Source organism: Falco peregrinus, chromosome 13, assembly GCF_023634155.1.
Source record: "Falco peregrinus isolate bFalPer1 chromosome 13, bFalPer1.pri, whole genome shotgun sequence".
In the NCBI taxonomy this organism is placed as follows: Eukaryota; Metazoa; Chordata; class Aves; order Falconiformes; family Falconidae; genus Falco; species Falco peregrinus.
In genome coordinates, this window is record NC_073733.1 from 8,272,303 (window position 1) to 8,296,375 (window position 24,073).

The 24,073-nt window shown below is 47.8% G+C and overlaps 2 protein-coding genes across 5 annotated transcripts in view; both read left to right on the forward strand.

Moving 5' to 3' along the window:
* Nucleotides 1-14,291, forward strand: part of SEPTIN6 (septin 6) — a 31,738-nt gene extending 17,447 nt beyond the window's left edge. Inside the window, exons 6-11 of one of the 4 annotated variants that reach the window (XM_055817928.1) lie at nucleotides 4,477-4,573; nucleotides 4,841-5,009; nucleotides 5,509-5,641; nucleotides 6,342-6,532; nucleotides 8,498-8,541; nucleotides 11,068-12,174. In XM_055817928.1, the coding sequence (XP_055673903.1) occupies nucleotides 4,477-4,573; nucleotides 4,841-5,009; nucleotides 5,509-5,641; nucleotides 6,342-6,532; nucleotides 8,498-8,501 (594 nt within the window). In that variant the 3' untranslated portion in view covers nucleotides 8,502-8,541; nucleotides 11,068-12,174. Of the gene's footprint in view, nucleotides 1-4,476; nucleotides 4,574-4,840; nucleotides 5,010-5,508; nucleotides 5,642-6,341; nucleotides 6,533-8,497; nucleotides 8,542-11,067; nucleotides 12,175-12,229; nucleotides 12,350-13,774 lie in introns of those variants that run through there. The other 3 variants (XM_055817927.1, XM_055817925.1, XM_055817926.1) reach the window with 3 other exon arrangements.
* A 1,000-nt stretch (nucleotides 14,292-15,291) lies between these two features.
* NKRF (NFKB repressing factor) lies at nucleotides 15,292-23,777 on the forward strand. Its single transcript, XM_055817898.1, is given in 5 exon segments — nucleotides 15,292-15,613; nucleotides 19,130-19,251; nucleotides 21,432-22,183; nucleotides 22,185-22,221; nucleotides 22,224-23,777. Coding segments are annotated over 5 exon segments (2,295 nt in total). The 5' UTR covers nucleotides 15,292-15,425; the 3' UTR covers nucleotides 23,420-23,777.
* The last annotated feature ends 296 nt before the right edge of the window (nucleotides 23,778-24,073 follow it).

Genomic DNA, 24,073 nt, shown 5'->3' on the forward strand with positions numbered 1-24,073 from the left:
GCCAAAGATGTCTCGAGGTGCCTGCAGGCGCTCGTTCTGGCTCTAGCATTCCGAGCATCATGGGTGCCTGTCTGCGGCTCCCTGAAAACACAGCATGCTGTCCCTTGGCCCCTCTCATGCATCCTGAGCATGCTCCCATTTTCCAGAAGGCTTTTTACAGGAAAGCAAGTAGGGGAAGTTGCTTGCTTAACCGCTGTCAATGAAGTACAGGTCTAGCTGATGTGCTTTTGTGTTGCCATTTGATCTAATATTAATAGTTGTGTTGTGTTGTGGAGAGGCCTGAAAGAAACATGAAGTTTGTCCTAACATTATTAGAGCTGTCAGGGGCGGTTTCCTGGTCAGAGTACTTTTGTGATGGCATCTTGCTCAGTGCTTAGTGCTCTCAACTTTGTAGGAATACAGTTACTCCTGGAAACAAAGATGCAACATCACTCCGTCCTCAAGGAACCAGAGGTGTGATGACCAAGGGTTAAGTCCTCTCCCCTTGGCCCTTCTGGGGGAGGTGGTGAACCTCTGCTCGTCTTCCCTTTCAGCCATTTACATGTCTCCTGGGAGGGAATTGCTGTCTCGGGTCATAGACGTTCTGGGTAGTGTCAGACACTGCGCAGAGAGATCGGCTCTTTAAATCCTCCATTAAACTGATATAAATCATAATTACGAGGTTTATGGGGACTAAACAGGCCAGAATCTGAATCTAATCAAGGCAATTTTGTAGACCTGGAAAACTTGTATCCAAATACTGATTTTATTAACAACATAAGACAAATCTGCCTACGATTCAGGTCAGAAAATGAGCTTGTGGAGGGATTGAGACCAGGAAAAGAGTCAGGATGGGTTGATTTGGGTTTGTGATTTAAATTGCCGATTTTGGTAATGTTTAAAATCGAGGAATGGGAAACTTTGATTTAAATCAGTTGCCTTAACCTTTGTGTTTGTACTTCTCTACAGAAAACTTCATTGTCTTTGCCTGTACAGATCAACAAAGGTTATAAATGCAGTCTTCATGCTGAAGTAGTGCTTCTTGCTGTCCAGCGGCTTCTCTAGATCAGTTATTTTATTTATTTTCTTTTTTAATTACAGAGAAAATTGAGACTGGTCTTTTGAGTACTTAATGGTTTGCTTATAACCTGCATTAGTTGTCTTTTGCATGAAAAGTAGAATTAGGCTTTAAAATATGCAAACTCACCATTTCACATGCATTTTACTTTATTATGTCCACTTGTGCTGGGTGCATTAGGAATTTTTTTCTAGAGTATTTTGTATTCCAGATTGGCTTACTAAACACCAAAATGATTGCTTGATCTGGCAGGAATTGGTTAACTGCAGGTTTTAAAATCTGTGCCATCATGGATCAGAAACAAAAATATTTAACCATGAACAAAGGCATCAAGTGAAGTATTTAGAAAATAATCAGATTAAACAAATCTTCAAAACAAGATGCCTGATTTTCCTTGAAACTGGTTTGATCTTTTTGAGAATCCCACCAAACATATGTTTAGAGGTTCAGAGAAAACACTGTCCAAAATTCTTTAGGTCTCTTCCCATCTGGATTTTATTCTTAAATAAGAAAAACAAGCTCTCCTATTCTTCCAACTCTCTATTGACTTGAATGAATTAGTCTAATTATGGGAGAAAATATTCTGCCTGCACCTGCTAGTTAAACGAAACCATGTGCAGCTACAGTGAGCTGTCCCACATGGTGGGAGCTGGAGCTTCCTTGCTGTTGGAAGAAGGAAATCACCGGCGCTTTCTCCCTGGCGAAGACAGCAGCTGAACGGTTGGTACCAGTGGCAGTACTGACGCTGCTGTTGAGGGTAACCAGGCCCACGGACGGCCAAGGTTCAGGCTGTGCCTGTGTGGCCTTAGAATGTGTTTGTTGCCACTGTCTCAGGTTGCTCCTCTTGCTCCCCTTGCTCGCTTTGTCCCTTGGAAATCCCATTACTTCACTGTCCCGAAGACCTGGATACGAAGTGAACAAAAAGCATTAACAGCTGTGGGAGAAGCCAGCCATGGGATGCTCCTCATGGGCAGTCTGAAGAAACCAGCAGGGAGATCTAGAAGCTCTCACCCAGAAGCGGCAAGATGAGAAGAGGAGAGAAATGGGCAGCTCCACTGGACTGTGGTGGTCACCAGTGGGGAGCCTGTTATCACTAGCAAGAATTCACTTGGTCCTGTGTCCCGGAGGGGGAGCGGCTGGCCTGGTACCTCAGGCGCTGCAGAACTGTGATGGCTTTTCCTCTGGAAATAGCACTGTGTAGACCTGCAGAGGAGGCTGAAGCCTTTGTGGGGTTTGGTACCTGGGGTGTTTCAGAGTTCCCAGCAGTTGAACGCAGGTACAGACCAGTTCCAGTGCATCCTGTAGCAAGGAGCCTGATCTGCAGTCGGTGCAGAGCCCACCCAGTGCCTGGCAGTAGCCACTGTGGCCCCACGGTGTGATGTCTCCGGTTCCTCCCAGAGCAGCTGAAGGTGGCATGTGGCCCTTGCTCAACCCTGAGGTCGACCAGACAGCCTTCCGCTGAAAATCAGATTCCTTCAGCCTAGGAGACCACTTTTCTTTTTCTGCTACTTGGTCTGTCCCGCAGGGAACTTACCCTGCACAGAGCAGGCACAGCCGTGCTGGCCTGTGTCCCTCCTGGCGCTGGCATGTCGACTTGATTGCAAAGGCAATTCGGCGTGGAGACTGGCCCAGGAGGCCCCAGTGCGCAGAGCCTCTGCATGGCCCAGGATGGCCCCATCAGACTGACCAGCCCCACTTACTCTGCCTGTGTCCTGTGCAAGAGCTGGGAGGCCAAGCAGTGAAAGCTGAGGAGCCCATCTTTGCGAGTGCTTGCAGGCAGTTTTGCTCTGCTTGCGATTTGACTGTATGAGCCACGCTCTGAAAGCAGAAAGCAGCATCTCTGAAACCTTTTGATTGTACCAACTGTCATGAACTTGACTTGTCCAAGTTTTCAGATAACCTGTGGGATTAAGACTTCACCACCCGCTCTTGAGAGCGGTCCAGGGTCACTGATTTTCCATATTTTTGGGGCCCTTTTAACTGCCCAGAACTCAGTGCACTTTAATAGCTCTAGCTAACAAATGTCACTGCACAAAACTCAGCAGAAGGGAGATGACTATTTTTAAGTGCTGAAACTTTGCACTTCTTTGCAGCTTAGCAGAATGCAATGTAATTCCCAGGAGCCAGCGGAGGTGGGGAGAGATCTCACTTATTGCATGACGGATAAATGCAGCAAAGTATGATGGCAGTGGTTGGGAGGGGGTTGCTTGGCTGCCTGAGTTTGGGGAAGGAGGGGGGTGTAAGGTAAGGTCTTCTGAGCCTAGAGAGAGGTGTCAGGACTCTTCCTGTTCCAACTCTGCTGAGCTTGTACTGGGCAAGTCTCTTAGTCTCTCTGCAGAAGGTATTTTCTTTACTAAAAAGCGACTTATTTTTTATTTCCAAGTTTTTCAAAAACAAATCCCTCTTGTTCTTAGTCAGCCTTCAGGTGCTTGTAGCAACTGTATTCTGTGGAGTGTGTGTCTTGGCTTGAAGAGCATAACAAGGCACCGCTGAGCTCGTGGTACAGCTCTGCTCTGCCTTCCCCAGGATCCCTTCTCATGGGTGTGATCTCCCTGGATCTGGTCTCCTTTGTCCCCTAGCCGTGCAGCCATCTAGCTGTGGCTGCATGTAGCATCAGCATCATGAGGACTTTATAAAGCCATTGGCACTCCGTTGGGTTTCTCGGAACCAGTTTTGATAAAGGAGTGCTGCAGGATTTGGGAGAGGGGATGCCGAGGGCGAGCCCAACACAGCCGCAGGAAGCACAAGGCACTACGGAGTGTTAGCAGGGGCAGGCTCAGCACAGCCCCCGGGGATGCCCAGTCCTTCCCAGCTCAGCCTGGCGCGGGCCTGGGCACGCATATGGACGTGCAGGCTGAGCCGGTGCAGGGACTTGGTCAGCCCTTCCTCAGCAGGGCTGAGGCACGTGGGGAGGAAAGAGCTGTTACTCTGGGGGTCAAGGAGGGACTGTGATCTCACCATCCGACAGAGCAAGTTGTCTTGTGCTGCAGTGTGAGCTGAGGGAGTGGTGGGGGAATGGAATCAAGAAGGCTCCAAGACCTCTTTTATTGCTTCTGTGCTTGTGCAGATGTTCTCCTCAGCCACGGCAAGCCCCTGGGACAGCACCGCAGTCAGAGCCGCGTAGCACGTTGTTCGAGCTGTCAATCTGATGCTAGTCTTGCACTGGCTCATCTCACCTGAGACCCTGTGGCTGGGAGGATCAGCCAGGTAGAGGATATAGAGCGGTAGCACTAACAAGGTTTCCAAAAAGGAGCCTCCCTTCTCCCCCCTTGTCTTGGGCTAGTGGCCAGTGACTAGACTCCCTGAGATTTGTGTGTGCATAATGACTGTCTTGCTCAGTGGCTGTGCTAATCTCTGTGTGCTGGCGAGTCAGCCAGAGTGGAGAGGGACTAACGCAGGTATCATTAACTGTGTTGCAGGCTCACTTGCCATTTGCAGTGGTCGGGAGCACGGAGGAGCTGAAAATAGGAAACAAAATGATGAAGGCTCGTCAGTACCCCTGGGGCACAGTGCAGGGTGAGTTGAGCCCTGGGATTTTCATAGCATGAATGGTGACACTCCTGCTGGGAGGCAGTGGGCTCTCCTAAGAGAAGCAAGGGGCTGCTGGACTTAAGTATCTCACTGGGAATTATCCTTTGTTGAACCCTTGTGTTAGGCCTGGAGTAACAGTTTTCTCTGCTTGGAAGGGCTGTTAAACTTGTTGGAGGAGTAGACAGGTGGAGAGTGTTGGAAGAGACCTTTGTTTCTGCCCCCATCTTACTCCTTTGTCATGTTTTCTTACAGTGGAGAACGAAGCTCACTGTGACTTTGTGAAGCTGCGGGAGATGTTGATTCGCGTGAACATGGAAGACCTTCGTGAACAGACCCACACACGCCATTATGAGCTGTACCGGCGATGTAAGCTGGAAGAGATGGGTTTCAAGGACACCGATCCAGACAGCAAACCCTTCAGGTGGGATCCCTGGAGGAGACAGGAGAGCTCCCGACTGGCATTGTTCGTGCGCTGCGTGTGTGTGCGTGTGTGTGTCCTTGAGAGAACACGTAAAAGACCAATGCGGCAAGAAAACCTGCCAGGTCAGATTAATTCAGACTTCAGCAAAGGTGCTGGCTGAGTGAGGGAAGGTGAAAACACAGAGAGCATGTGCAGGATTAACTGTGAAGCTGCAAGTGTAGCAGTAGAAGTGTCTGTGCTGGAGAGATACAGCAATGTCCCTCTGAACTAGTGTTAGTTGCCAGCTGGTCTCTTTGAATTGCCCAGCATTCAACATGCAGAAAAGTGCAGTAGCTTACAGACCCCAGAAACAGTTGGATAAAAAAGACCTTGGGCACGTGTGGGTGAGTAGGAAAAGTGCTGCGGGCAAGCAATATTCATGGTGAGGGCCTGATTTCAGAGGCTCAGGGGAAGCAGAGTTTGTCCCAAGTCATATCACTGGACTTCCCTTTCTTTTTAGCTTACAAGAAACTTACGAAGCCAAAAGAAATGAGTTTCTGGGGGAACTGCAGAAAAAGGAAGAGGCAATGAGGCAGATGTTTGTCCAGAGGGTCAAAGAGAAAGAAGCGGAGCTGAAGGAGGCTGAAAAAGAGGTGAAGACTGCAGTACTTGTCTCTTCATGGTTGTGAGTGATAGATCCACTCCAAAGTAGGTAGCTGCTGCCAAAGCACTCTCTGCAGACCACAGTTTAGGACTTCCTTATCAAGAAATCTGAAGTTTGACTGGGGTCGTGGTGACATTAAGGGGACATGGGGACACGTTCTTCCTGTGGGACAAGACTAGATCACAGTGTTTGCAGTGTACAACCTAGTGCACCATGAAAGTGCCATAGTCTTGATTCTGATGGAGAGTTGCAATGTGGCAAAACTCAAGGAGAGAAACAGCCCCCCATATAAGCTTGTTATATAAAAAATATACCTATACAACTTCCTTAGTGTTGTAAAAAATCCATTAATTTACTGACCTTTAAAGAGGAATAAGGCAGAGACCCCTGGAAATGGTTTACTTTTTTTTTTATTATTATTATTTTTATGATTATACTCTCCCAATCCTCTGTTGTCAGGCTGTGCGATGGTGCATCACTAGAACACTGCCTGGTTTGTAAGCTGTTGTGGAAGGGGACTGTTCCCTGCCTTTTGTCTACACAGTGACAACTCAGGGGGCTAGAAACAATGTAGGGACCAAGGGAGTCTTGCAGGCTCAGATCTCATGGGATCCTTCCATCTTCCCTTCTCCTGTGAACAGAATGTCTGGTAGTCCTGGGCCCTGCTCACCTCTCTCCTTTCCCTCTAGCTACACGAGAAGTTTGATCGCCTGAAGAAGTTACATCAGGATGAAAAAAAGAAGCTAGAGGATAAGAAGAAGTCTCTGGATGATGAAGTAAATGCATTTAAACAAAGGAAGACAGCAGCTGAATTGCTCCAATCTCAAGCTCAGCAGGCTGGAGGATCGCAAACTCTGAAAAGAGATAAGGAAAGAAAAAAGTAAGTTGCTAAGCCAGTGGTATTTGCTTTTTGGTAATGGTTCTCCTTTACTGTTTTTCTGGGTGTTCATATCTCTCTTCCAGCCTAGCCAGTCATTACCAGGGGAAGGTTTGCAGCCAGATTTAATCCGTAGTAAGGTTTAGTAGCTGGAAGCATTTTACTTTTAGCTGTCATCCTGAAGAGCAGGGAGTAGTGCTCACTTCCCTCATTGTTTGCTGACAGAATGGGAGAGGATGAACTTGGTTTTATTCCCTGAGATTCCCTGCTCCTCCCTTGGTCTGTCAGTGCTTGTAATGAAGTGGAACAGTATTGGCTGCCAAGGCTAGGGTGCAGATAGCAGGGACGTCCCGCTACCCCCAGAGAGGAGCATGTCCTGTCTCGGAGTCTTATTTGTTTAGGTTGGGAAAAAGCTTATACTGTGGAAATTACTCAGCAAGACTAATAGTCTTGAATTCTGGAATGGGCAAAATATAAGGCTGCAAAATTAGGGGATAGGTCATAGTTCCTTGTTAGGGCTGGTGTTCTTCTCCAGCCCTAAATCAGCTTTTTGCTCTCCACAGAAACAGTGAGAAGATCCTGCGTGACTTTAGCAGGGGTTCCCCATGCCAGGGACTAGTGTGACAGGATCTGGCCCCTCGTTAGGGTCTTGTGATCTGGGCTGTCTGCAGTGCCAATGCCAGGCTGCCAATGCTCTGCAGCTGGTCGAGAGCAGCCAGCTGTACAGCTGAAACAGTCCTCCCCGTTCACGTAGCAATCAGCAGGTCCTTTTCTTCTCGCTTTGTGGTATGTTTCCCAGAACACGGTGCTGTGCCACCTTAGCATGTGTACAAAGAGTGGTGCACAGATAAACCAGGTTCTGGTTTCTTTACCACTGCCATAATCCCCTCTCTGCACATCCCTGGGGCAAATCCAGGGTAAATCCTGCCTGCGCTACACAGTCTTAAGTACGTGGAGAAGTGCTGTTAATATGAACAATACGGCATGTGCCCAGAGAGCTCACAGGACTGTTTGTCAGGGAAAATAGCCCTTGACTGTTAAGCTTGGAATCGAATGAGACAGGAGAGGGAAAACCCAGTAACCAGAAATCCTAGTTTAGTCTTTTTCGTTTTGAGGTGGAGCTGCTTTAGTGTCAACATTCTTTTGCGATGAGCAATTCGTGCTGCCCTTTTCTCGCTTGTTCGTTCCTTTTTCCACTGTGTATTTTGATTTGCGCTTTTGAATTACCTTCAGGGGGGTTTAGTATCTTTTCATACTGAGGAGCCTGAGACTGACTGGGGAAAGGCCTCTCTCCCCAGCCTGGACTGTGTGAGGAGCACACAACTGAGTTCTTTCATGCTGAGAGCCCTCAGACATCCACATGCTGAGGATTGCAGACTTCAGCCCTGAGATCAGCCAGGGTCAGGAATGCAGAAAAGGGAGAGGACATGCCCTTTAGTATGAGCCACTAGTTGCAGTGGCCCAAGTCACACTCTTGTTCCTAGAAGCAGTTCTGATCTCAGAAGAGCTCCTTGACACCAAGCACATTCATATGGAATATCGTTAGTACCATCCTTATCGGTTAAGGGCACAGAAAACTCCATGAAAGGGATAGGTTAGTGCTTGAGTAAGGCTTGGGAACATACTAGGAGGCCTCTTTCTCCTCCAGGAAAATAGCTGTGTTAGAAGTGGTGCTGCTTTATTTACTCTGTAACATCTCCAGTTGTCCTTAATAACTAATTTCAGTATTTAGATCATAAATATCTCTAACAATCCATTAATTTCACAATCTGTAGCTTAATTGTATCTTGTTTACTAGTGGCTGACAGTACATTAGCCTTTTGTCTTTCACAGGTGACTCTGTTAAACCCAAGCTCTGTAATTTGCACTAATCATGACTTGGTTTTTTTTTTTTGTTTGGCGTTTTTTTGTTGTTGTTGTTACATTATTCTCATCATTATTAGCTCTTACATGTATGCTGTTTTACAGTTAGCTGCTGTTTGGCTGCATGGTGCATGAGGCACATTGTCCTGGTAAGCGTCATTAACTAATATAGACCTCACAGTGGGATCAGTTACAGTTCCTAAAAAAGCAGACCCTGTGCAAGTCCAGAAGCCTATAAGTATTCTCTCTATCTTCCTCTGCTTTCACCCTTACTACACATGCTCTACCAGTCTCTTTCTACATAGGTCCTTGTCAAAGAAGGGTTCAGTGAAGTTTGTCTTCAAAGATTCTGCAAAGTAAAATGCAGAGGGACTCAGTATTAGGACATGAAATGTAGAAAAATAAGGATTAGGTCCTCTCCCTTTTAAACCTTTCCAGCACTTTATTGGCTCTGTTTTCCTTATTCCATCTCCCTTAGAAATAAATTATATTCTTTAATCACACAGGCCATGTTGATACTGTGGCAACAATTGCTATGGAGATGTGGTGCTGACGATAGCACCCAGCTAGCCATGCAAATGTCTTTTTCCTTTCTCCTCCTTCCCTCCCACCCCTCCAAGTTGTAGCGTTAACTTGTGGTTACAGTGCAGGTGAAAGCAGATGCAAGACTAGTTTTCTATCCCTGCCCTTCACATACTGAAGGGTGGTAAAATTTGCCACACCTAGAGCTTTTCCTTTGTCCCAAAGCACCAGAGAATCACCAAACTGTGTGTGTACACGTGTGTGTGTGTGTATGTGTGAGGGGGTGTTAAAGAAGCTACAGCCAAGTAACCAGACCTAACCAAACCACTATTCACCTGCTGACCAATTACAGCTGATCATCCAAAACCACAAGAGATGATGGACTGAGCATTTAGCACATAATGAAGGCTCTGAAGGTAGACTGAGAGACTTTATGACATTTTTAACAGTCACATGGGTCGCCCATGGATTGGATGTTCAGTTGCAGCAGATGGACTCAGACCCATGTTCCTGGCAGTCATGCCAAATGTGCCCACAGTTGGGTAAGGCTAGTGGTAGAAGAAAGTTGTATTCAAGATGTGTCCAGGAAGCCTACCAGAGCACTTTGCCCCTGAACAAGGCCAGCATCCGAGTTTCTGAGGACTTTTGCCAAGGTGTAGAGAGTTTCCACTGCAGCAGAGATTGTGGTGTTACGCTGTGAGTCTGTTCTGTTCCAGTTGCTGCAACTCTGTCTCTGGCTGCACGTGAGCAGGGATGTGAGGTGGCCACACAGTCATGGGCAGGCTTGTAGAATGGATAAGGTTGCCTGAAAGAGTGAACAAATCTGGCCATAAGCAAGTGTCTGCAGTGCAAAGTGCCAGCATCTGTTGTAAAACAAAGGCTCATTTAAACAAAGATGCGTAAGAAATGCACCTGCCTGGCAGGAGAGCAGCATCCTGGTAAGGCTTATTAGTTAAGCTGCTAATGACAGTGGTCTACTTACTGCAAGGTTGAGTGTGTTTAATTGAGCCTTTTTAATTTGCTGTTGATTCTCTGGTGAGAGGAAAAAGAAAGCTCCCACAGGAACGTCTTGCTTCTTGACAGAGCAGCAATACTAATTACGCAAGGCAAGGGTGACAGCACCCCAGGTGAGGTGCACAGGTGTCTCAGAGGAGGGACCTGTTGAAACAGCAGCACTTAACTGTAGAACGCTCTAAAACCTCAGCATTGAGTCCACCCTTCCCTGCAGACAAAGCTAGGATTTACTTTCTCTCCAGGGTACAGTCCAAACTAACTTAAGGTCTGCCCTTAAATAGGGAAAAGCTGGTTTCCAGGATTCCTTCCCTCTTAGCTCCACCAAGGGAAATGGAAAAGCGAGGAAACATTACGCTGTCAGTAAGAGGCATTTGAATTTGATTCCAATGGGACGTTCCACTTAACAGAAGAGCTTCAGAAGGGTCTTGCACTGACTCGAACTGGAGCTTGCTGTCATCTTGAGCGGTCTAGTTGAATGAATGTCTCTGCTGCTAATGGTAACTGTAAAACAACGAAAAGAACAATTCTCTGCTTATCAGGCTCTGATAGTGAAAAAATAAGCTCAAAGAATAACAGTGTTCATTCTGGTGCTGAGTACAAAGGCACAGCTAAAGTGCAGTTAGAGTGAACATTACTGATTTGTGTTGGGTTTGGATTGCTTTTGGCAGCCCTCGTAACTACACGCTGTTGTACGCCAGGCTTTGAATCCAATGAAGTTCTTTGTTCCCACTATACAAATGCAGACAGTGCCTTTTTCAATGGGCATTTGTCATTGCTGAATTAAATATGTATATATGGTACTTTTCCAGAATTCAGAAAAATACTCTCCATATTGATCCATAAAGTATTGCAGGGCTCCACTGTTTTGCAAGGATACAAACAAGTCACAGTTGATGAGTCCTGTAGCTTACAGCACTGTGAAAGGATTGTTTTAGAAAATAAATTTGCTTCATCCCACTGCTGAGTGTGTGTGTGTATGCCTGTGACTGCATAAAGCATGTTTTGTAATCAAATTAAACCTTATTAACACTGAGCAACATTTCCTTTTTGTGTGTGTGTTAGGAAACATTTTTATTCTTATTTTGGTTTTTGTCATTAATCCATAAAACCATTAATCTGCCTTTTTCTTTCATTTTCAGTTCAGGTTTCCTGTAGAACCTTTCCCTTCACACCAGAAGCGAATGCCCCCACATTCGGTTAACACGCAGCTATGCCATTGTGCCTGTTTGCTCACCTTTACTCATTGCTCCCTTCCTGCGCTCACCGTTTTGTTTTAAGCGAGAGTCCGCACCCTTGGCTGTTCTGGGTTATGGTTGTTCTGGCGAAGAGCTCGGCAACAGCCTACGTGGAACTGGCAAGAGGTGCTCATGGCTGATATCTCTTCCCCTTTGGGCAGTAGCAGGCTGCCGAGCGCTCGTAGGGCTAGCATCCCCTCTTCAAAATTGCTCGGCTTTTTGTCTCTCCCTCCGTTTTGTGCGAGGGCTGCATGGTAAGAGAGTGCGGCTGCTTGTTGGTGTGCATTTAGCCCCTGTCGTGGGACCGCTCTGAATGCCACCCGATGCTGCCGTGGGGTGGGACGTGCTGTCTCAAGAGGCCAGCTGCCCTCTCTCCCCTTATTAATTTGCTGTATCTAACTCCTCATTACCATCCTGTGCCGCCATGTGTGACTCAATTTTAAAGGACTTTTTGCAAAAAACTTGACATCCTCGCAGGCATGGGCCTGAGTCCAGACCTCTAGTCCCCAGGCCTGGGGGATTCTCAAACTTGGATCCACGGTTTGCAACTAAGTGTTCTCTGAATGCTGCAGGGGTCACGAAGGATCTCTTGCCTTGTCTCCCTCTCAGTGTGCTGGCCTGGATGCACATCCTGGATCCAATCTCAGGGAAAGCTGGTCACCTTGCTGTACATATCAGTGTTTGTGAAGAAAGATGATGATGATGTTTCGTTTACTTTCTTCTCAGTGATTCCAACAATTTCTGGTTTTAATGCAAAAAGTATTACCTTAATTTTTTTTTTATTTGGCATCTGTTTAGAAGTTTGCAGGTGCTGGCAGGTTGCTTCTGGTATTTTCTGTTCAGCAAAAGCCTTGTTTTAATGCAAGATTTGCACTGAGAAGGAGGGTGTTTTGCTCACGGGGGCCAGGAGTTCACTCTGGCCAAGTGCAACTGTGGTTTGCCTGTAGGTGTCTTCTCTGTGTATTTCTGGATGAGTTTTGTTTTTAAATAAAGACTTCATCAGACAGTGAATTCTGGTTAACATTTACTTCTTTTGTTTTTTGTTTTCTTTGCCCTTCTTTTACAGTAACCCATGGCTCTGTACTGAGTAGTTACCCCTGAATACAATGGGCTGGAATGGACCTTCATTTACTTGTTAAATCGGAGGGTCTAATAAAGCGTGACAGCATTTCAGCTGTGACCTTTCCATGGTGTTACCCTTGCTCTCTTCTATATCCTCATTGTGATTCTGTCTTTACTATGTACTGGTGGTTATTGCTTTTATTAAACAATGTAAAATTAGTCCTAACAAGGTTTTGGATGCAGCAACATTAAATCCTACCCCCTTTTTTTTTTTAACTTCCCCCTACAATTAATGGATTTCCCTTTCTCCTGGTCCCTCTTCACCCAGATAAATAAGGGATGTGGAAATAAGTTCTGTGAGTTATTTTTGCTGGCAAAATAACAACACAGCTTAAATGTATTTATTGGTGACGTTAGAATGATGACACCACCTTAGTTTAATTATCACATAGTTGAGAGATAAAAAAACCCCTCTTTTCTCTTTATACTTGATGTAATTTTCAATACAGCATCTGTCTTTTTTTATTTGCTTTTATTTTTTATTTTGCTAATTCATGCTACCTGAAGACTAGCATTTAATCCTCATTTCCATTTCAGACTTGCTTGTTGTGACCCTGATCCTTCAGTCACACTGTGTGCAGGCTAAGTTCTCTGTATGTGGGTGCATCCACACGTCCTGACCCTGCTGAAAGATCAGGATGCATGCTGCCAAATAGTTTCAACAAAAACCCTGCAAACCCTGGGTTTTTGGAAGATGAGCATACCTCAGACCTAGCCGTGATAGGTAATGCTGATTTTAGCGCAAGGCACTGCTGGGAGTTTTACTTGAAAGGTAGTCTGGATGATGCTGAAGCCTCATGAGTGGTTTCTGCATACGATGCGTTAGTCTGGCTCGCTGCTTGCGGCGGCAGCAAACTTTACGCAGTAGCCCTGATCACGCAACAGCCTGGCCTCTGTTTCTGGCAGCCAAGGCAGTTAAAACTCTTGATCGCCATGTATATTCTCAGGTATTCTGTTTTGCCGTAAATACAATTTTATTTCCCCTAAAAATCTTTGACTGTTTTGTGGGTTTGTTTTTGTGGGGTATTTTTAAGCAAATGAAAATAATGTATTTACTATTCAATAATACTTCGAGTATTTACTACAAGTATTTGCTACAAGTTTTGACTTGCTGTCAAATGTTGGCTTGCTGCCAAAACCAGTCGGTGTCAGTCTGTCAGTGATTTCTAGATTATCTGCTAAAAGAACCATTTAATGTGGCTTTTTTTTTTTTTTTTTATGAAACTGCAGGTCACTAGCTGTTCTTCCTGAACGTTTGCCTTACTAGAACGTTACTTAAAGTTACATAAAGTCTTTTTAAAGACTTTAAAGGGAAAAAGTTTTTACTTGTGTGATTTCCTTGAAGTACTTGAGCTACCATAAGGAGGTTCCATCTCTCCTCTGTCAGCTGTTTTCATGTTGCATCTCTTTTTCTTGCTTTTTGAATGTCTTTCTCTTTTTTGCTAATCTTCTGTTTTTTTCTCTTTTTTCCCCTTTTCTCTCTCTGTAGCTTTTTTTAATCTGTCTTCGCCAGCTGCACTGGGTCTGAGGGAGAAGACTGCCACTTCTAGAAGAGTTTAAGGGTGTTATGTCTGGGGAGGGGGGGAAAAAAATCTTCAGTGTTAGTGTATTGGGAAGAAGCTCTTTTACTGACTTGCATGATAGCTAAAATTGAAGTGTCTTGTAATTTGTGTGACAAGACAGGGTAATACGGGGGGAACTGGTTGTTTAACTGGGATTTTGAAGAGCAACAGAAATGATGTTTGGACTAACAATGTAGCGAATACATTTTCAAACATTGTTACGGGCATATTTTTTTTTCTAATTTTGTCTTTAATAATGTAAATGTCATGGGCTTCCATGAGGTGTGAAGCCTAAGGAATATTTTCAATATGCGGTCGTTCGATTGGGTTTGGAAACTGTGCATTCAGAGTCAAAGGAAATATAAACAGGGTGCAATTTGCTCTGCTGGCAGCCACGAAATCATTTTAACAAAGAAATAAAGTAAGAAGAATTGTGTGTTTTCATTGGTGTCCTCCTGTGTCTCACCACCTTACAGAACAGGCTGCGGTACTGTGTTGGGGTTTTTCCCTAATGAAACCTCTTGTTCTTTGAAGTTAGAAAAAAGTTAGTGGCATCAGGAGGGAGAGGCGATGCTGGCAGCCGGTACCGTAGGCACAGTGACCGGCGTGGGCGCACAGGCCCCAGCCCTCACGCCTCAGCCTGCTGGCCCGTGGCCCTGCCCGGCCGCCACCATCTCCTCTCCCCATGCCGGGGCTGTGGCCTCGGTACAAAGGCCCAGAGCCCGGTTTACGCCGCCAACCCTGAGGAACCAGCGCTGTTCATCCCCATACCTTTATAAATTTCATGTAAATTTAAATAAAAAATATGAAAGGCAGCATGCGTGTGGTCGTGTTTGCTGCTGGCGCGGTCGGTGTGGGGCTGAGGGTGCCCGCAGGGCCGGGGGGCTCAGCCTGGCTTCGTGGGCACCGGGGGTGGCAAGGGCGGTTCTCCGGGGGGAGGCACCCCACCTCGGGCCCGCCAGGCTGCCTGCAGCGCCCCGGGGCCGGCGGCTGGCACCCGGCGCTACGCTGCCTGCCCGGGGCGAGCCCCGCGGAGAGCGAGGGGAACCCGGCCTCTCGCTCCGGCACCGCGGGGCCCGGCGAGCAGGAGCCTCTGGGGCGGCACCCGGAGCCGGGCGGGCGGGGCCGTTCTCCCCGCCCCGCCGCTTCCCCCGGCGGCCTGTGGGGGCCGCGGCTCGGTCCCCGCCGCCGCTCGGCGCCCTGAGCGGCCCGGCGGCAGCCGCCAGGGGGCGCGGGGCAGCGGCGGCGTGTGGCGCGGCGTGTTCTCGCGGCGTCTCGGGCGCTCGTGACGCGCGGCCACGTGACGCGGCGCCGGCCGGGCCGCTCCGCGCGGGTGACGGGGGGTACCGGGCCGCGGCGGCGGGCGGGGGGCGCGGGGGGGCTGGGCCGAGTGGCGGGGGGGGGGGTGGGGGGGGGCTGAGGGCGGGCGGCGCTCCCCGGCGAGCCGCGGCCTGGTCCGCACGTGGGGCCTGGTTCCCTCCGGCACGCCCGGGCCGCTTCCGCCGCCGTGAGCGCCTGTGCCCGGCGGCTCGGCACCCACCGGCGGGGGCGGGACCGTCCGCCGAGCCGCCGCCCGCCATGCCGCCGCCGGAGCAGGTGCCCGAGTCGGTGCTGGAGCAGTGGCGGCAGTACAACGAGACCGAGCGGCAATGGGGGCTGCGCCGCCGCTTCATCCTCCGCCACCTCCACGGCTACCCCGGCGCCGCCATCGACCAGCTGCTCTCGCTCTCCGTCCTCTGGACCAACCACATCTTCATGGGCTGCAGGTGAGGCCCGGCGGGACGGCACCGGCACCGGGCTGCCGCCGGGGGGCGGCTTGGCAGCCACGGTGGGGCCGGGGGCAGGCCCTGAGGTGGGCCCGGGGCCGCGGGGGAGGCCCTGAGGTGGGCCCGGGCCCTGAGGCGGCCGCCCGGGGTGGCTGTGGCGGGCCCCGCTGCCTGCCAGGCGTGTGGGCCCCGGGGTGCCAGCCCGGCTCCGCGGGACCCCCCAGGCCTGGGGCGGCCTGTCCCGCTGCCCGGAGGTGCGGTAGGAGTTTGAAGCCGGGGCCGGGCGAGGAGAAGTGGCTCCGGCTCCCGTCGTGGCCCGGGGCTGCTCGGCTCAGCCTGGGCCCCAGCCGGCTTCTGCAGTGACGGCGGAAGGGGCTGGAGCAGAGCTTCGGTGCCCGGGTAGTTTTCTTGGCTCCAACATGCGTATGTGGAGGGGAGCAAGCTGCTGAGAAAGTCTATAGATGTGTTTTGAAAGTAGTTCCTGATGTCCCACCCCTGAAGACTCGTTAAGCGTGTGGTATTGTGCTTTGTAATTTCAGTGAACGTGGCCCTCCAAACCTCCGGCAGCCTATTCAGTCCCCTTAAAGCTCAGTTTTTCTGAGAGAAGAGGTTTTCCTTCACCAGGGTTACTGCTAATGCGCAGAAACCACCGTGCTGTCACCACTAGCAAGGTTGCAGAGATCTGTAGGAACGTCACTCCTTCCCAACTGCCACTACTGATGTTGTGATTATTTTTAACTGGACATAAGGCTTTAAAGACAGAGGCAACTGCCTAACGACTAACTTCAGCAAACTGTGCAGGGACGGAGGAGCTTGTAAACACTAAAGGGCATGTAGTTTGACTTGTATTAACGTTACTGTCCTGAAGCCTTGTTGGGCAGGATTTTGTGTTATTTGTACACAGCCACGCCAATGACTTTAAATGTAGACCTGCATGTTTTCTTCTTTCTTTCAAATCCAAGTACTAGACAGTTCTGCTCTGCAAGCACCAAAATTGAACATAGTTTTAGAACAGCTTCACGTTCAAAAGCCTGAGTAGTATGTTAAAATTGAGCGTATCTTCTTAAGCTTTATAGTCTCTTTGGTCCATCAGCTCATCTTAATGTGTTTATGTGCTGTCTTAATGGCACACTGTCTTTGCGACAGTGCTTTTGGGAATCTATGCAATAATATAGTTACGGGGGGGCTGATGACAGAAGTGAAGAACTGTGTGCCAAGATCTCAAATCCTAAAAAATGATGCAACTTAAGCCTGTAAGCACATGTACTTTCCCTGATGAACATCTCTATCTGCAGCTCTCAGGGGAAACGTGAGCAATAGATTTAGGCACGATGCGGTGCAGAGCCATTATCAGCGAGGATGTGTCCTCAAACCTTGTGTTGTGCATGAATGTGAATGCACTACACTGGCACGTGAACAGCTGCGCTGTTACAGAGCACTTGGCAGCTTTACTTAAGATTTGTCTGGGGAAGGGAGGAGACCCACAGCTTGCGCTGGAACTGCTTTTTGCTGCTTGGGGAGAGCTGTTGTTGCTGTATCAAGTGAATAACTTCAAAGTTTTGGGAGTTTTTGTTGGTTTGAGTTCATTGGGTTGGCTTTTGGTTTGTTTGGCTTGGTTTGGTTTGTGGGGTTTTTTTAAAATGTTGTGCATGTGCTAGTTGAAGGCAGTCTGTTCATTACAGTCTTTGCTGATGAAACGTGAAGGTGTGTTCTGCTGGGGGATGACATGGAAAATGTCCAGAAAGCTTAGAAAACATGGTCTGTGAGGAAGGCGTTCAGTAACAGGATCCATTTAGCTTAGGGATGGATGAGAGAAGATGCCTTGTGTCATCAGGTGTGTTAAAAGTGGCTGCGAAATGGAGAGGGGGGAAGCAGGGAGCATTGTGCTCCGGAGCTAGAGGGATGAGGATAAGAGGTAACATTTAAGTTACGCCCAGGAGACTTTTAGGCATTGGAAGAATAGGGTTCCTCCGCCTCCATGTGCAGTCACCACAACCTGAGATGTCTAAGGCCAGGTTAGACAAACACGTTGGGACTGGTCGATGTTCCCCCATGCAGAAATCTGAGCCCCAGGTATCTCCATCTTTTGGTAAGAAGAGTGGCACGCTCACGTCAAATCTAATGCTGTTCTTGCACCCTGCTGGAAAAGGGTATTGTCCTTCATGTTCCCATCACAGGTAATGTATTCTTCTCTCTGTAAGCCAGGGAGAGGAATAGAGATTCCTGCCCCGCTCCCTTCTGGCTGTGGGAGAATGAGGGTATTGCCACCATCGGGCACCCTTTGATCCCTCTTGGCATTTTCTTCCCATGTAGGGTTCCACTGCCTCGCTGCTGGGGGCTGAGCTGTGCTGTGTACCTTCAGATGAAGCAGGGACCACAGTAGTGTGTATTCGGAGTTCTCTGCTAGTATTTAAATGGATCTTATTTCTGCCTGGCCCTCTAAATCGGGAACAGGAAGGGCATTTCTTGAGTGGAGCGTGAGTACGTTTCCAGAGCCCTTGGAACAGCAGTATTTAAAAGCTCATGTAAGTTACTGCAACTTTAGCTGCTGGGACAGTTGTGGACTCCTGTCCATGGGCAGTGACCTGATGTTTTTTGCCTTTTGAAGGTGAGCAGACCACACAGCAGGTGCAAGATTGCTTTTTCTTCTTTGTGAACCACAGTGTGAAGCTGTCAGAGGCTAGTTTCAGGCCATGTTTGTAAGTTCTCCTTGCTTAGAAAAGTTTGGGTTTTTTTCTTGTTCAGCTTCAGCGTGCACACGGCTTGATGTGACAGATTCCCAGAGTGGTGGAAAACTGAGATGGTCAGGGTTGTGAGGCCAAGAGGGATGGGGTCGTACAGTGCATGTCCTGCCTGTGTGGAACTGCAGGCATGCTGCAGCAAGGTCAGGGTTTGCACAGAGCTCGCTACAGCCACCTCACGTCTGTCGTGGCTCCGAGATTTGGAACGTTTCAGTTACAGCTACCAAGCTAGAAATTAGTACGACTTTTTAAAGAGTGGTCGATAAAGGCTGAGCAGTGCCTTTGTCATCTGACATCTGCAGCGTCAGTATTGGTGACGTGCAGTCTGTGGCTGCTGACCCAGACAAGACTTCCGTGCCAGTCAGTCGCTCCGGTGTTTACTGATGCTCTGATGCCCACGGAGACGACGACTCCTCCACACCCCCCTGCATTCCTTAGTGTTTCTAGTAACTCTGCCAAATGTTGTGTTTTGACAGATAATGTATTTAAGTTTAAAACACTGTCAGTTTGGTGGCTTTATGGTTTGTTATTCGCAAATGTGTTCACTTGGAGCCAGGTAGCTTGTTAGTTGGTGTGCCGGCTCTCTGCCAGTGCTGAGCTAGCCTGGGGCCCGTGGTCGGTTCCGTGATAATATTCCGGCAAAATAGGGGGAGTGTCTCCCTTGCATCAAGTACTATGTCTCAGGCAGCTTTAGTTCTTGTTTTGCATAATAAAAGCTTGTGTGTGTGTTGCTGTGGGACCAGTTCTAAAGTGGTTTGCTGTTGAATCCACACAGATATGGCTTGCAGGTCATGGAGAAGGTTCTCAAGATGGCCGAAGGCATTGATATTGGGGAAATGAGGACGTACGAGTTGGTCCCTAGCAGGAAGCTGAAAAGACACCGCTCTCCGTCTGACAGTGAGTATATCTGCCTGTGTGTCAAAGGAGATACTCTTCCCTGTCACTGTTTGGTGAGCATTTGTGGGAGCATGGGGAGAGTGGTGTGCCATGGGGCCACCTCCGAGAGAGCCAGCATGGCAAACTGAAAAGCAGTAACCATGATGTACTCTGCTAGACTGCAGTTGCTTCCCCTCCTCTGCCATTTGTGGGGTGTACATAAGTCATGCAGAGTTCCGTTTTTACTTAAGAAAATGTAGTTTTTCATTGAAATTACCAGGTGGTTGATTTTTCCTAGTGATAGTGTTAGGGAAATGAATCTATGTAATTTCAGTTCAAGGGAATTGAATCTATGCCCTTCTTCACTGTGGTGAGGAGCAATGTTCTGACCTGAGAAGGGACTGTACATGTGCATGGAGACATGGGGTTTAGCTTTTTGACTTATGACCTGCCTGGAGCATTGCAGGGACATTAATTTATTTCTTTGTTGGGTTTTTTTTTTTCTCCCTGCTGGGCCTCGAAGAGACCTGCATATGTCAGCCCAGTCCCCTGCTCTCAGGGGTCAGTGTTCCAGCTGTAGCTTTTCCAGTGGAGGAAATGCAGCAGGCAGAGGGGCTGGTGGTTCAGTGGCTCCATCCGCTGCCTCCTCTCCTGCACCTTTGGAGCTTTCCGCCCCTCTCTTGGGCGGGAGGGGTGGGGGAATTGTTGATGTGTGCAGGTTGTGGGTGTGAGCGGACAGGCCCTTGCTTTGTGAGGCAGTACCAGTAGTTTGGCTGTTTAAAGGACAAATGGTCAGAAAGCACAGGACTCCTCTAGGCTTGGATATAATCCCTAGCTCTGCCAAAGTTTCCTCCCTGATTTTGACACCCAGCAGTCTTTCTGTGCTTCCATGGGCCAGCTGCAAAACTGAGAAAACCACTGCTTTTCTCCCGTGTTTTGTCTGTCTCTCAGGCAGCAGCTCTGAGGCTGAGGGGAAGGGTTCCCTATTGCATGTTACACAGACAGCGTTAAAAGCTGCTCTGCTGGTGAGAGCCTTTAGATTCTGCTGCAGTGCAATCATCAAAATACCAAACTGAGCAAGAAATTTAAACCTTGCCATAATTTATCAAAACTGATGACTGAAGGATTTAACACATGTGTAAGAGCTTTCTCACCTGATTTAAATGTGAAGGCCTGTTTATGCCGCATGCAAAGTGGGTTTTGCATCTGCAGTGCACCGGGCTGTGATAAATACGCTATGGTAGTGTGGTGTCTAGACAGATGTGTTGCCTGACCTATATTATGGTTGCACACATTGGCAGTGGATTAGGCAGCTCATTCCAGGGTGCCGAGGTGGCCTTTTGCTCCTCTGATGAAATTACACACATGTACCGCTTCAGTGTGTGGGGGCTAAATCTTTCCCATGAGAAGTCTTGTATAACCATCTTTTAGATGTTACATATTTGCTTATCAGCTATTTGATTCTCATTTTCTGCAGTAGCTGTGCATCTCAGGATATTCTGCCTCATTGGCATTTCTTCTGGTTAAGAAACAAGAGGTCTACCAGTAATGTGTAATGGGGCCCCCCGGCCGCTGCAGCTGTCGCCTGAGGCTCGGGCAGATTTCTCCATGTTTGGTGTCCTTCAGCCAAGGGTAGTTATATTTACAGAAAATATGCTTCTATTAACACTGTCATTAACAGCCCTGAGTGTTTTGGAAATGAGGGTTCAGTGTCACTGTGTTCCTCCATCAAATGAGAAGACCTGAAGATCATGTAGTTTATCTGAGATCATCCTGCAACCCTGTGGCAGAGTCAGAGCTGAGGCTGCAGTCCTGCTCTGTTCTGTCTTTATTGGCCATAGTTTTTACTTGTTTTAATAGCTTTGAATGGATTAACAGCAGAAACGACTGGATGGGTTCAGTGGGCAATGTTGCAGGGCAGACCAGGTGATTCGGACCTAAAATTCTTGCAACTAAATATGCAGAGATTCTTGTATGGTAGTTGTGGAGCTGGAAATCCCACTGTAGCGACCTGCACAAGGATGAATGGTCTTATTTGACCAATTGTGCATGTCTTCAGAGAGAAACCTTTTGGTTTGTGGCTAAGAAGTGGGAATCCTATGTTCAGAGTCTGCAGGCTCCTCCTGGAGATCACTCTCCAAAAACATTGTCTCCCTGTCATAGCGCGTATTGTGATCTTGTCATTTTCTTCCACCCCATAGGTCCAGAGCCGGAAGAGATTCCTGAGCCACCCAAAAAGATGGCCCCCAGGTTCCGGGTGCGACCGCGTTTTGAGCCCATACACTTTGTCACCAGTGCTGAGAAGGACGACAGGAAGGAAGATTCTCTGGACAACCAAATGCAGGAGGTGAACCAGGAGGCAAATACAAACAGCATAGCACAGCCAGTTGAAAACTGTACAAATTCGTTTGCGAGTGCACGGGAGGCGGATCCCCAGCTCTCCAACTCAGCTGGGTTTGGCTTTGCAGGCCAGGCAGCAGCAGCCCAGAAGGTTGTGAATAGTGTGGACTCTACCACAAGCAGCGTGTTGCAGGCTTCTGTTTCTCCTTCAACTGTCCAGTCTGCATCAGAGACTTTCCCTCCGTCAGCTATAATGCTGAAGCAGAGTTTTATCGAGAAACTGTCAGCAGCTATCTGGAAAAATCTTGCTAACCCAGATGCAAACACCGGGACTGATAAAATTAACTATACGTATCTTTTGACACGTTCGATTCAGGCATGCAAGACAAATCCTGAATATATTTATGTTCCTCTGAAAGAAATCGCCCCTGCTGACCTCCCCAAGAGCAAGAAGCTCCTAACAGATGGCTTTGCTTGTGAAGTGCGGTGTCAGAATGTCTACCTGACCACCGGTTACGCTGGCAGCAAAAATGGATCCAGGGATCGAGCCGCAGAGCTGGCAGTCAGGCTGCTGAAGAAGTCTGTGGAAGTTAGAGTCATTCAGCGGAAGTTCAAGCACACCTATCACGAAGACTTGGTGGTGTGTGAGGCAGGCGTGAGCCGCCCAGATTTCCCTCCTGCTCTCAAACCTCACGAGGAGTTTGTAGTTGCCAACAGGGACTGTGTCCCGATGCAGCCTGGGACTGAATCCGTGAAAGGTTCCACTAATACCAACAAACACTGGACTAGTTTTGTCCTCACGGAGAATGCCAGCGATGCAATAGGAATACTTAACAATTCTGCCTCATATAACAAAATGTCTATTGAATATAAATACGAATTAATGCCCAATCGCTCGTGGCGGTGTCAAGTGTATCTACAAGATCACTGCCTCGCTGAGGGCTTTGGCACTAAAAAGACCAGCAAGCACGCAGCAGCTGAGGAGGCACTGAAAATTCTGCAGAAGATGCAGTCAAATATAGCAGCCATCAAAGTGACCCAGGTTCAGAAAGTGGGCTGCTCATCACGGGGCTCTGGGAGGAAGAAGGACCTGAAGGACCTTGTGATTTATGAGAACTCCAGTAACCCGGTGTGTACGCTGAATGACACTGCCCAGTTCAACAAGATGACGGTGGAGTACGTTTTTGAAAGGATGACTGGCATGCGATGGAAATGCAAGGTGCTGCTTGAAGATGAATTCATCGCAGAAGCAGTTGGAGTGAAAAAATCTGTCAAGCATGAGGCAGCAGAGGAAGCTGTGAAAATCCTCAAAAAGACTCAGCCAACTGTTGTTAATAACCTAAAGAAAGGCACCGTTGAAGATGTCATCTCCAGAAATGAGATTCGGGGTCGATCAGCAGAGGAGGCTTTCAAGCAGAAGATCAAAGAAGACAACATTGGGAATCAAATTTTAAGAAAAATGGGTTGGACAGGGGGTGGCCTAGGGAAAGACGGTGAAGGCATTAGGGAGCCTATTTCAGTGAAGGAGCAGTTCAAAAGGGAAGGACTTGGGCTTGATGTTGAAAGGGTGAACAAAATCGCTAAGAGAGATATTGAAGAGATCATTCGAAACTATGCACGCTCAGAGAGTCACATTGACTTGACTTTCTCTAGAGAACTGACCATGGATGAGCGGAAGCAGATACATCAGATCGCCCAAAAATATGGTCTTAAAAGTAAATCTCATGGGCAGGGGCACAACAGATACTTGGTGGTAAGCAGGAAGCGGCGCAAGGAGGATCTGTTAGACCAGCTGAAGCAAGAAGGCCAGGTTGGACATTACGAGCTCATTATGCCTCAAGCAGACTGAGGTCAAGTGTCCCATTTGACCAGAGACTGAGCTTCCTAGATACTTAATTAAAGAAAGAGATGCTGCATTTTTTTGTTGTTGGATTATATTAACGTTTGATTCTTTTACTTCGTTAATATAATTTCTAAAATGTTGTTAGACGTTTAGAACTGACCAAGTTCTGTTCGAGTATGTTAGCACAACCCCAAAGCAGTAGTGCTGTCACTGTATGTGTCTTTGATATTACTTGTTCCTTCACATTTTAATAGTTTTGTAATAGCAAAAACACACATCCAATGAGAAGGAATTTGACATCATTTAAAATTACAGTTCCCTTATTCTTCTGACAGAGGAAGGAGGAAAAAAAGCCTTTTTTTTTTTTTTTTAAAAAAATAAAAATTAAAAAGCAAAGGAAATGCAGTCTGGGGAAATAAACCTGTATGTAAAGCTGGTATTAATGACAAAAAAAATAAAGTTTTATTTCTGGAAAAAAGCAGGATTTGTCACACTGTGTAAAGAAAAAGAAAAAAAAAAAAAGAAAGTATGGAAGCTGCATTTATTCTTGAGAAGTATATGTAGCGAGGTCTTGTCTCCACTGTGTATGTATGTAGAGAGATTCCTTAACCAGTGCAACAGCACAGGGTTATTCATACATTTGTACCTTGAGCCTTCCGT